We start from the raw sequence: 13,320 nt of genomic DNA, 5'->3' as shown, positions 1-13,320 counted from the left end.
GGTACTTTCAGCAGTAAGGGAAAATCAAAACTATTACATGTGCAGGAAACTGAAACTGAAAATCATGATGTAAGGTGAAATAAGCCAAACCCAGAAGGACACATATTGCCTATTTTCTCTTTTAGGTGGAATCTAGAACTAAATGTGTATCTGTGCGTGTGTATGCACACGTGTGTATGTACATGTGAATGCATATGTATGTGCACATGTGTGTGCATGCATATGTGTGCACATGTATATATGTGTGTGCATGTGTGTGAGTGTATATGTGTGTGTCTCAGAGAGAGAGAGAGAGACTGATAAGATGAAAAAGGAGGCCATGATGGGGATCTTAGGCAAAGAACAAGAGAAAGAAGTTATGATGGAATACATGTGACATGAAAGCAGAAGGAGAAACAGTCATGGGGTAGAAAGATGACCAACAAGAAGGGACAGGGAAAGGGTTGGGGATGGATAAGAACAAAGAATATAATATAATAAGAACATATGCATGAATATTCCATAATGAAACACTTTCTTTTGTATGCTAATTTGGAAAAAATCCTATGGCCTGAATGTGGACAGGCAAATGCTGGGAATCAGACCAAAATCAAGCAATACTGGAAGTTAGGGCCACACTACGAGAGAAGTCAGAGTGATCTTGAATTTACAGACCTGTCCTTTTCCTTGAGAGATTTTAGTTTACCATCATGGTGTAACACAAAGCACAGAAAGCATATAGGGTACCGACTACCACCTCCACCCCTTACGCATCTAATGAGCACTGTGAATGCTTGTGAATCTGCCTCCTGTCTAGGACTGAACTATGAACCACTTCACTTACTCACAGGCCAGGTGTCATGGTGTGGCTCCGGGACATCTAGTTGCAGAAGGGAGAGATCTCAGGAAGCTGACAGCTCAGGGGACCCTGGACTGTAGCCATGTCCACGGGTAGACAGGGCATCCTGGGACCTGGAGATTCCCACTCATTCATAGATGCCCCCTACTGGGGGAGGAGAGACTTTATTAGGAAGTTCTTCCATTCTGGGTTCTCCCTGCTCCAGCGTGAGTTTCATTTTCTGTCCTAGCTTCCAGGATGCTCGGGGCTTAATGTTCACTCATGTTTATCTGGGCTCTTTTCTTTCTGTTTTCTTATTGGTCTCTTCGTTATCTATTTCTGTTTTTATAGTAACACTTTCCGTTTCACATGCTGATAATGCAAAGGATGTGCCTAAATTACAGACATCACCTAGTCCCCAGATTAGGTCAGCCGTAGCTACACAGAGTCGTGGGCCTGAGGGCAGTTCACACTTGCTTCCCGCCCCCCAACTCTTTGAAGTTCTTCTTCTTCTTCTTGGAATACCCATCTTTAAACAGCATCCTTCTCCTCCCGTCCACTCCCTACCACTCCAAGACCAGGCAACTGTCCAATTCCTTTCTTCATCCCCATTCTCCATTGGAAACCAAGTCTCCCTTCCTCACAGTCCACCTGACCGTGTCCCACACATCCTCACACAGGACTTTCCCCTGGGGCTTCCCCTGAGCGGGGTCAGCTACATCAAGTGTCCCAGCATCAACTGCTTCCTTCCAGCTGCTTGCAACACTCTCTGCTTTCTGACGTAGGAATGCTCACACCAGACTTGCATTCAGCAGCGCTCCTTTTCTGTCCAGCTCTGTCCCCAACCTCCTTCCCGACTGACTGATACCACTCGCTTCCATGTTTTTCTGGTGAGTATGGACACTTTTGTGCTCTGGAAACTGTTATCTACTCAGGGAACTTATGTCAGAAGCCAGGGGTTGGGGTGGTGCGTCTCAGCTTCTGACATCACACTCTGATTATCACTGGAAGCAGGCGTGGGTTAGTGTCCTTATCCGAGGCAGCCTTGGAGGACAGCTGGCTAAGAGGTACAGAGAAGTCAAACGTGGGATACCGGGAGAGGGAGAGATGAAAACAACTTCTCAGTTTCTCTGCCGCTGACAGAAGCTCCTGAGGGAGGCTTTCAGAACTTGATTCCAGCTGGCCGGTGAAAGCTGTGTCTGGACTTGAGAGCCTCAGAGGAATAAACAGAGCCTTCTCTGGCTTCTCCGGGTCAAGACCAGTCTGTTCAGAAGGAAGTGGTGTTGACCCCGCTGTTCCCACAGCCCCCTGGATGGTAGATCATGGGGCTGCACCCTTCCCCACCCTTGGGAACTCAGTCAAATGGTTATCTTTATCTCGCCAGCTTGTCCTCGTGCTTGACCAGCGCAGTTTCACTTTTGCAAACATCTGTTTATATCCCTTGAGAGAAAAATATCAAGCGGCCTGCCTCAAAAGACGCTGTTGTGGCCGGTGAGCAAGGTAAGAAACTGTTTTAAATATCTGGGAAGTGGGCGGGCACCAACTTCTGAAGCTTAAGCCCGTCTCTGGTTGTTTTTAACTCTTTGTTTTCTTAGATCCTATCTCCCACTTAGAGTCTCCTTTCAACCAAAGAACTTAAGTGGCTTTAACGTCCCTGACTCTTTCTGTACCAGGCAGCTTCTGTCACATTAGCAGCGCGGTCCCTGGGTGCTTAACGAGGAGATTGAGTCCGGCCGCCCCCCGCTGTGGGTGGGGGGTGGAGGCATATTTACTTTCAGTCTTTGGCTGTAGGATGGAGGGGACTCATAACCTCTGGTTTCCCCACAGGACAGCCTCCAATGGATAACTACACAGTGGGCCCGGACGATGAATATGATGTCCTCATCTTAGACGACTACCTGGACAACAGTGGGCCGAACCAAGTTCCGGCCCCCGAGTTCCTCTCCTCCCAGCAGGTGCTGCAGTTCTGCTGCGCGGTGTTTGCAGTGGGTCTCTTGGACAACGTGCTGGCAGTGTTTATCTTGTTGAAATACAAAGGACTCAAGAATCTGGGGAACATCTACTTTCTAAACCTGGCCCTTTCAAACCTGTGTTTCCTGTTTCCCCTGCCGTTCTGGGCCCATACTGCAGCACACGGGGAAAGCCCTGGCAACGGGACCTGTAAAGTTCTTGTCGGACTCCACTCCTCGGGCTTATACAGCGAGGTGTTTTCCAACATCCTCCTCCTTGTGCAAGGATACAGGGTGTTTTCCCAAGGGCGACTGGCCTCCATCTTCACGACAGTGTCTGGTGGTATTGTTGCGTGCGTCCTGGCATGGGCCATGGCTACTGCGCTCTCTTTGCCCGAGTCTGTGTTTTATGAGCCTCCGATGGAAAGACAGAAACACAAGTGTGCCTTTGGCAAACCTCACTTCTTGCCAATCGAAGCGCCGCTCTGGAAGTACGTTCTGACGTCAAAAATGATCATCTTGGTACTTGCTCTTCCTCTGCTGGTTTTTATAATCTGCTGCAGGCAACTGAGGAGAAGGCAGAGCTTCAGGGAGAGGCAATACGACCTCCGCAAGCCCGCTTGTGTCATAACGGGCGTGTTCCTTTTGATGTGGGCGCCTTACAACACTGTGCTTTTCCTGTCTGCTTTCCAGGAACACTTGTCCCTGCAGGATGAGAAGAGCAGCTACCACCTGGACGCAAGTGTTCAGGTCACACAGCTTGTAGCGACCACCCACTGCTGCGTCAACCCGCTGCTCTATTTGCTTCTTGACCATAAGGCCTTTATGAGATACCTTCGCAGCCTGTTCCCACGGTGCAATGATATCCCCTATCAAAGTAGTGGAGGCTCTCAGCAAGCACCGCCAAGGGAAGGCCATGGCAGGCCCATTGAACTGTACAGCAATTTGCATCAAAGGCAGGATATAATTATAATATAAACACTCAACCTTGTCTCTTCACATTGTTTTATGTCATTTTTATATGTTTGTATAAAAATAGAATAGAAGAGGAAAGGGGGCTGGTTAATGAACATTTACTACTAAGTGTTGAATTTTTCGTCTCTGGCACAGGGCTAAGTTATTTATAAAGGTGAATTCCACTCTTCCTCTTTAGCGTTTGTCTGCAGTGTGGGCGTGGGCGGTGTGCATTCCATAAACTGAAGCTCGGTAGTTGTCCAAAGTTACATAACTATAAAGTGGCAAAACTGATGTGTAAACTCGGAGACCACTGGCCCCAGAGCCCGTGAGTTATCCAAGCGTGCCAGCCTTTCAGAAACTGTCAGCTAGCAGTGGTGGCACGTCTGTCATCCCAGCACTCTAGGAGGCGGAGGCAGGAGGCATCTCACAAATGCAAGTGTAACCTGACTTCCCCCAACCTCAATTCTTTGTTTTGTTGTTGTTGTTGTTCATCAAAATACATGCAATAAATATATATTTTAGAGCCGGCTTGAAGGTTGGGATTATAGTTTTGTTGGTAGAACATCAGCCCCACAAGCCTAGCTTTGATCTATAGCATGGCATATACCTAGTGTGATCATGCCCGTTTTGTTTTGTTTTGTTTTGTTTTGTTTTGTTTTGTTTTGTTTTGTTTTTCGAGGCAGGGTTTCTCTGTGTAGCCCTGGCTGTTCAAGAACTCTCTTTGTAGTCGAGGCTAGCCTTGAACTCAGTGATGTGCCTGCCTCTGCCTCCTGAGTGCTACCACCTGGTGATGCCCATCTCAATATCAGCTCAACTCAAGAGGTGGGCACAGAAAGAGGAGAAGTTCAAGGTCATTCTTGGCTGTAGAGTTAGTTCAAGGTCAGCCTGGATCCATTAGACCCTGTCTTAAAAAAAAAATACCCTAAGCCCAAATTGACCAAATTCTAAATTAGAAGCAAGTGTTGGCACATCTGCAGGTCCTGAGAGGCACTGGCTGCATGGTAGCGGTGCAAGCCAAAGGGAAGGTCCTGTGGAACCTGCTGGGCTCTCTTGACTACTCACTCTACTCAGGTTTGTCTAATTCTTCCAGCCCTTGAGTCCTCCAAGGTTTCAGAGTCTGTATCATGAAGGCTCTGTGTCTTAGGAAAGTTAACAAGAGCAGATGTAAAAGTCTATTTAGAAATGTTGGAGTGAAGGAGCACTGTGACCTTTGAAATATAACACATCCCTTAGGCCTTGTTAGCCTGCGACTACAAATAAGTTCCCACTTCCTTCAGAAGCTGAGTTACACTGGGGGGTGTGTGGAAGGGGCACCTGCCAGTCAGCAGAAGGCCAGCTCTTTGCCCAGGGATATAGGTCTCAGAGTACAGAGATCTATGAGTGTCCCCTCTTCCTGTGTTAGTGTTCAGAGCTGGACTCCTCACTCCACCGGAGCCGAGGGCTTGTGGCCACAGATCTTCTTTTACAGCTACAATGAGGCTACTAAGTTGGGCAAGATGGGCAGGCAAAGAGTGTAACTAGAGCATCCTCCCAAGGATCCCAGGGCAAAGGGTTCTCCCATGGCATAGGTTAATGTCAGTCACCATCATAGCAGAAGGAAAAGAAATGAAGGCTAGGCAGTGAGGTGGCTCAGCGTGTGGCGACCTTTGCTGTGTAAGCCTGGTGAGCTGAGTCAGTACCCAGAATCCACATGAAGGTGGGAGGAGAGAACTGGCTTTGAAAGTTGTCCTCTGACTTCCACACATGTGCTTTTCCTTGTGCAGAAACATACACACACATGCATATGTACACACATACACATGAACACACAAGCACACACACAGATATGCACACATTCATACACACACACACTTGCACATACATGCATGCACACACATTCATGCAAACACATGCACACACATGCACACATACACACAAACACACACACACACACGAAAGCACACAGATATGCGCACACATGCACACACATGCATGCACACACTCACACACACGTGCACACATGCATACATACACACATGCATACACACTCATGCACACACACACACACACACACACACACACACACACACACACACATTTTAAATGTCTCCAAGAAACTAAAATTGGAATTCTTGTGTATTGCTGGTGGGAATATAAAATGACACAACCAGTTCAGAAAGAGATTTTTTTTTCTTTGTTTTTCAAGACAGAGTTTCTCTGTTAGCCCTGGCTGTCCTAGAACTCACTCTCTAGACCAGGCTGACTTTGAATTCAGAGATATGCCTGCCTTTGTCTCCTGAGTGCTGGGATCAAAGGCGTGTGCCACTATCGCCCCAAGATGAAAGTTTCTTTAAAAGCTAAATATATAGTTACCAGTCATTCCACTTCTAAATGCTTACCAAAGAAAATTGAAATAGGAAACAACCCTGTACACACTTATCCACAGACTTTCACGGAAGCTGTATTTATACAGCTGTAAGCTGCCGTTGATCCACCGCTCCCTCAACAGATGAATGGAGAAAGAGCCGCAGACTGCAGAATCATGTGGCTTTATGCATGAAGTCTTAAAAGGCGGAGCAAAAGATGGCTTCTGCTCAGCTATATATTCCAATTTCCAATGTGTTAAGTTTTGTTTTTATTTGGATAAAATTTTAGAAAGCACAATCTAATCCTTAGTGGCTGAAGCTGTGGTTATTTCGGATGCTTAGATAGGAAGCATATGGGATTCATTAGAAAAGGCTCAAGGACAATGAGGAGCCTGGTGGATGCGTTCATTATCTGGATGGAAGTGTTTGCACTAACACTGTCGTCTATTTTGCATCAATTGTACTCCAGTATGGCTGCCTTTAAAAGCCTCTGGGGGCCCTCCGATGTCTTAGTGCAGGCTGTCTCTGAGACAGCCTGGGGTCCTCTGCTGCTCAGTTTTCCATCAGATATTCAGAGTTTCCAAGCAGCACAAGGGAAGACCTCCCATCTCTACCACTGAATAAGGAGGAGAGTAGGGACAGCACACTACAAGGAGCACAGTTGCAAGACAGACAGACAGACTCAGGAAGAGAGTGTCTCAGTAGGCATGCAAGAGGGTCGGGGATTTCAGGGCTATCATCTCATCACAGATTTAAGGTCTCTCCTCTCCAATCACTTCTGTTCCATGTCAAACAGAAGTCTCGGAGAGAATCACATCGCTCTCTGATACTTACCAATAGGGATGAACTCAAAAAGGATGGCCTTGTCAGAGTTTCCAGAATGAAAGTTCAGAAAGTAGAAAGATCTGGAAACCCTAATGGGAGCTGTAAGGAAGACAGATGCTGAGAATCAAGAGTAAACATAGTATGGTGTACTCAAAATCTACAAGGCCTTTCTTCTGCGTTAGACCAAATAGACTGTTTCCTAAAAGCATAAACAAACTTGAGGCCCAGTGAGATGGCTCAGAAGGTGAGGGTGCTTACCATCGGGCTGGTGACCCTACTTGGGTCCCTGGATTCACAGGGTGGAAGGAGAGAGCCAACTCCAAGCTGTCCTCTGACTTCTATATTTGTGCTTGGGTACACACACTAATAAAAATGTAACAAAATTAAAAATAGCACTAGCTTTTCTATTTCCCACAAATACTATAATTAAAGAAAACCTAACAAACAGAAAAATGACTAGTGTAGTTAAAAATATAGTGCTTCTCTTTTGCTTGCAAGTTATTTGCCAGTGGAAGAAACTTTTGATTGGTCCTGTCTGTGAGAAGGCCTGTGACTGTAGAATATTGTGGTAGGTGAGGCTGAGGCATGGGCTAGCCATCAGCCTTCAGTCTTACCATGGCAGCCATACAAAGACAGATCTTGTGTCTGGGCACTGAAATCTACCCTTCCAGCTCTCTAGACCACACTGCCTAGGAAAGGGACCACACATTCTCAGGAAAGGGTGTAGACATCCCAGCAGGGATGAAGACATGTTTCTATAGCCCTTAGATATCAGACTATTGAAACAACGAAAGGAATTGGAATTTCCCCAGGAATCTCATGATAGAGAAGGGGAGCTGGGTGGGCGTCTTGTCTTCTGGGAAGAGATTTCACACAGTTCTGAGCACTTGCTAGACCACCTTGCAGGACAGACTGGACTGGAGACAATGTTCCACATGGGACGGCACCTTGGCTAGGTCTCTCAGTTATACAGAGCTCTTGTCCTCTATTTAAACTTGAACCTCATGCCAGGACCCAAATATAGACTTGGGTGGGGGTGGTCACGCTATTCTCAGATTAATTTGGATCAGAGCCTGGGCCCTGATAGACCCCTAACAAAAAGTCAATTAAACAAGCAAGTAATGGTAAAAAGCAGAAGAGAGGGAGAAAGAGAGAGAGAGAGAGAGAGAGAGAATTGTTTAATGTGGCCACGTTGGTTGGGAAGAACAAAGAGAACCAATGTCCTTTTTTGTCTTTGTGGGTCCTCATACGAGGTTTTGGGTTGAGCATGTCAAGGGGCAATCTGGGTTAGGATGTGGTTCTGCCCATCACCATCGTCCTAGCTTGTCTCTACTGCAAGCCTGAATGTGGCTTGCTAGGGGTTGTCAGGACTCGCATTCTGAGGGTAACGACAACTCTAGGTAACAAGGACACCTCTGAAGGCTGTACAGAGGCCCCAGAGCCCTCCCATCTCTCTAAAATGGCATCTCGTGAGCTATCCCAGCAGAGTGGCACCGTTCTGCCTTGTGTTGGGTGAAGTAGAGAAGCATAGGGAATGGTTTAGTAACCCAGGACTCCACCTGGTTTGGGTTATGCATGCCTACCTTTTAATAAGACTCGTGGCAGCCTTGCCCCTTTACCTGCACATGCTGTGCACACATTGCCTCTCTCTGAACAATGCACCTAGTAACCTCAGACCCCACCTTCATTATCAGGCCACACCCACACTCCTCTGAATAATAGGATGTTTCTCTATCAAATTCTGAGAGATTCTATTTAAAGATACTCCTCATACACCCCAGTTGAGGGTCAGTTCATCAAGCCTGAACTGGTTTTGAGTGAATGTGCATTAAGGCAAAACTGTCCTCAAGTGAACTTCTGGGGAGAATCCCCTATGTTACATTTGCTTTTCTGGTGCTGTGTGAAAACATCCTGACCAAAAGCAAGGTGGGGAGGAAAGGGTTCATTGGGTTTACGGGTTACAGCCCATCATGAAGGGAAGTCAAGGCAGGAATCTGGAACTGAAGACATTGGGGAGCACTGATTTGTAGATTGCTGTCTGTATGCAGGTGAGGTCAAGCGAAATATAAAGCTAAAGCCTGTGATTGGGCAATGGAAATGGAAGGCGGGGCTAAGAGTTTCAGAGGGGGGGGAGAGGGAGAGAGAGAAAGAGAGAGGGAGAGAGGGAGAGGGAAAGGGAGAGAGAGAGAAAGAGAGAAAGAGAGAGGGAGAGAGGGAGAGAGAGAGAGGACAGGGGACAGACAAGCAAAGGACAGAGAAAGATGGAGGAAGAGGACTAACCTAATCCACATGGTTTGAAATCACCACAGGTAGCTATGAATATCATAGAAGAACAATAGAGTAACGTAGGACAATCTTGTATCAATATCAACTGAGTTTTGAGTTCTTTGAGTGGGCGTTCTGTGAGTTGAGAATTTACTGTTTTAAATCTGACTGATAAATTACAAGTCCCCAGATTTTTGATTTTACTGGGTTGCAGGGATTTGTGACAGCTAGCCACGGTGGGGGATGCAGGGTGGGGACAAGATGGCTGGGACGATGCGAATGGTTCGAGGCAGGTGAACCATGAGAATCTTTGAGGGCCACCGCATGGGGATAACCACAGGAGTGGGGAGACCCCTGCGGCCAGAGCATAGCCGGCATTAGCGTCGTCGACTGTTTTGTAATAATTACATGCAGCACAGATTCCTGGCTTATTGTCCCTCACTTGCTCAGGTACCTTGCTTATATAGCCCCAGACCACCTGCCCAGGGATGGTCTGGTCTATAGTGGGCAGGACCATCCTATATCGATTAGCAATCAAGGACATGCCCCACAGACATGCTCACAGGTCAGTCTGATGGAGACAGTTCCTTAATTGAGAGTGCCTCTTCCCAGGTATGCCTAGGTTTACCCTTCATGTGTAGCTGTGCATAAGCAGGCATGCACATGATTAAAATCAGATGCGTTTTGGGAAGAGGCATGCACAGTAGAAAATGATTATATGACTGACTTAACCTGTCAGTCAAACAAGAGAACCACCCTCAGTAGTCCCCTGGTCACCAAAGCCTTCCTTCTTTTAACCCAGGAAAAGGAAGTCCCAACAATAACTGGGCCCTGAGCATCTTCATTCACGAGGCCTGTGGATTATTGTTGTGTATTCTGATCTTTTCTATTGTTTTCTTTTCAATGAAGTTTCCTTGGGGCTTTTGCAAATTTGTATCCATTTTTATTTCAGTTCCTTAATTAAGAGGCCAAGAACCTGGAAACACATTACCCCTGCCTTTATCACGAGTGACAGGATGCTCACAGGCATGGGGGCTTCCCACAAAGTCTGGTTCACAACAGAGGAGATGCCTGATGGACCACTCTTGGCTTTCTCCAGACAGCTCTATGAACTGGAGGTAGATAATGGGTGAGGGATGGTGGTCTGGGAAAGGCTGGACTTGGCCTGGGTTCTTCTGGCTTAGTCTGTGGAGGAGAGCGAATGTGTTCTCACACTGTAGCTCTGGGCTGGAGTCTGCCCTGTCCCCTGTCCCCTGCTTCATAGAGGGTGGAAGTGCACTGTATCTGGACAGTTGACTATTGTCCAGGGTTAGCATACCACCAGGAAACAACGTCCTCAGCTCAACAGAGAGGAAATGGAAGCAATGGGACTTTCTTTTTTTTTTTTTAAGTTCTTTTCTTGTTTGATTGTTTTACTGATGTGCAGATAACCTAATAGAGCTCTTTAAAAAAAAAATCAACATTTAAGTTAAGGGACGAGAGGTGGGATCACAGACCAAGAAACCATTGTTTTGTTTTGGGTTTCTGAAGCCAAAGATCTGACATAAATTTTAAGAAGCCAAGAGAATGGGTTTCCTCTTGCTTTTTCCTATGTTCCCCCACCTTAGTCAAGAGTCCTCACATCCCATAAAATTCAAGGATCATCCCTGCTTAACTGTTAAGAAACCTATCTGCAGATGCTCAGGACCTCTCTTAGGAGGACCATGATGCCCCTGACCATCATCCCCACCACCTCCCAGCTGTCCCCTCATGTTGGGGTTCCTGTCATCTCTCCACATGCTTTTGCCCTAGGCAGACAACTTTCCTGGATCACTGTTACCAAAGGAAAGGACAAGAATGTCAACAAAGGGTGGCCATCCTTACATCCCGAGTACCACTGTTAAGGCTCCATAGCTTAGCTGACGTTCTTAAAGGCAGTGGTGGCACACGCCTTTAATCACAACACTTGAGAGGCAAAGGCAGGCAGATCTGTGAGTTTGAGGCCAGCCCGGTCTACAGAGTGAGTTCCAGGACTCCCAGAGCTATACAGAGAAAGTCTGTCTTGAAAAATCCAAACCAAACCAAACAAACAAGAAAAATAAAATAAAATAAAATAAAATAAATGGACGTCATAGCTATCATGGTCCGAAACGGTCTCCACAACCATCCTTTCCTTGAGACGCAGTGCTTCTGGAGCCCACCTGTCGTCTCCAAGCACACACCCCTCGTCCAACTCACCATGTCCATCTATCCCATGCAGTCAGCTACCAGTCCCCCCATTCACTTAGCCAAGGAGTCAGCGCTGTTTGGCTCTGAACTCTCAGCCTTACTTTTCTCAAGGAGCGTGGTCTCTCCAGGTGCTTCCCTAACAGACCCCAGTTCTGACAAACTTCCTGGCTCCACCCGGCCATTCAGACATGGCTTCTGATATTTCCACTCACCCCCTCCTCTCCCTTGAAACACTTTTAAGAATCTATTTCAGGATGTGGCACTGGAAGCCAGCAGTACTTTCACTTTCAGTGTGAGGAACAGGGTGGCACTCCCATCCACAGCTAAGGCTGTTTGTTGACTTGCTAATATCCTCCATGCAGGTGACTGCTGAGGTCAGGGGCATTGAATCCTCCTGGAGCTGGAGTTACACATGGCTTGTTAACTGTCTAACATAGGTACTGAGCCATGACTCCAGCTCAGTTACCTTTGTAAATATATATGAATGTGTACATATATAAGTAAATATGTGTATGTACATATATGTATACAAACACATGTATATATGTGTGTGTATATGTATAGCTATATATCTACATATACACACATGCATATAAGTGTGTTTATGTATATATGTGTCAATATATAAATATACATATATATGTGTGTGTATATATACAAATATACATAAACATATATACTGTATTGGAAAGACTTCTTAGTGGTTAAGAGCACTTGAAACTCTTACAAACTTCTCAGGTTCAGTTTCCAGAATTCCCATGTTGCTTCATAACCATCCGAAACTCCAGTTATAAGGGATCTGACACTGTCTTCTGGCCTCCAAGGGCATCAGGCATGCACGTGATACATAGACATAAATGCATGAAAAACATTCATACACATAACAGTTTTTAAAAAGTTTAAAATATTTAATTTTTTCTGCATGTGTGTATGTGCATGTTTGTGTCTGTCTGTCTGTCTGTCTGTGGACATGTGTGTAGGTGCCTGTGGAAGCCAGAGGTGTCAGATCCCCTGGAACTAAAGTTACAGATCCTGGGAGCCAAATCCGGACACCCTGAAAGAACAGAAGTGACTCTTAACAGCTGAGCCATCTCTCCATCTCCTTAGTTACTTTTCCCATTGCTCTGACCAAACACCTGAGAAAGAGCAACTTGGTGGGAGAAGGGTTTGCTCTGGCTTATAGTTCCAGCCCATCATGGAGAAGTAGAGATGGGGCCGGCTGCTCTGTGGTAGCAGCAGTGTACAGCCTGGACTCTGCCTCAACTCTTGAAAGACCAGAAACCAGAAAACAGACAGGAAGTGGAGCTGGGCTATGTGGGACCAGGCTATCAAACCCCAGTGACCCACTTCCTCCAGCAACATTCCACTTCCTCTTCAACTTTCCAAAAGACTGCTGTGGCTGGGCCTACATGTTTAACTACATGAACCTATGGGGACATTTCTTACTCTAACCACAGCAGGGGCAGAGGAGAGCCTTGAAATTGAAATAACTAAAGGTTTTGCTTCTGGTCCAAAAATGAAAGGGAGATAGAGTGTCCTGCTGGACATTTCATTAATACTGTGTGTCTTAGTTAGGGTTTTACAACTGTGAACAGACACCATGACCAAGGCAAGTCTTATAAAAAACAACATTTAATTGGGGCTGGCTTACAGGTTCAGAGGTTCAGTCCATTAATCATCAAGGTGGGAGCATGGCAGTATCCAGGCAGGCATGGCACAGGCAGAGCTGAGAGTTCTATGTCTTCATCCAAAGGCTGCTAGTGGAAGACTGACTTCCAGGCACCTAGGGTGAGAGTCTTAAGCCCACAACAGTGGGCACAGTGACACACCTAGGTCAACCAGGTCACACCTGTTCAAACAAGGTCACACCTCCAAATGGTGCCACTCTCTGGTCCAAGAATATACAAACCATCACACTGTGACATGTAGCTTTATATGGCATTGAAATAACAGG

At 46.4% G+C, this 13,320-nt stretch overlaps 1 protein-coding gene across 1 annotated transcript; it reads left to right on the top strand.

Annotated features, from left to right (window-relative positions):
• Positions 1-677: 677 nt before the first annotated feature.
• On the top strand, positions 678-4,257 carry Ccrl2 (C-C motif chemokine receptor like 2). The gene is made up of 3 exons (XM_021172949.2): positions 678-1,707; positions 2,202-2,317; positions 2,645-4,257. Exon 3 carries the CDS (start codon positions 2,656-2,658, stop codon positions 3,742-3,744), a length of 1,089 nt encoding a protein of 362 aa, XP_021028608.1. The 5' UTR covers positions 678-1,707; positions 2,202-2,317; positions 2,645-2,655; the 3' UTR covers positions 3,745-4,257.
• The last annotated feature ends 9,063 nt before the right edge of the window (positions 4,258-13,320 follow it).

This window comes from Mus caroli, unplaced genomic scaffold, assembly GCF_978045245.1.
Source record: "Mus caroli unplaced genomic scaffold, Mus_caroli_1 scaffold_11, whole genome shotgun sequence".
NCBI classification, from domain to species: domain Eukaryota; kingdom Metazoa; phylum Chordata; class Mammalia; order Rodentia; family Muridae; genus Mus; species Mus caroli.
The sequence above is the reverse complement of the archived record's forward strand: the minus strand, read 5'-3'. Positions and strand labels throughout refer to the sequence as shown.

What these genes read in the sequence shown, in the direction of transcription:
- Ccrl2 (XM_021172949.2), top strand. Translation starts at nt 2,656, where the DNA reads ATGGATAACTACACAGTGGGCCCGGACGATGAATATGATGTCCTCATC.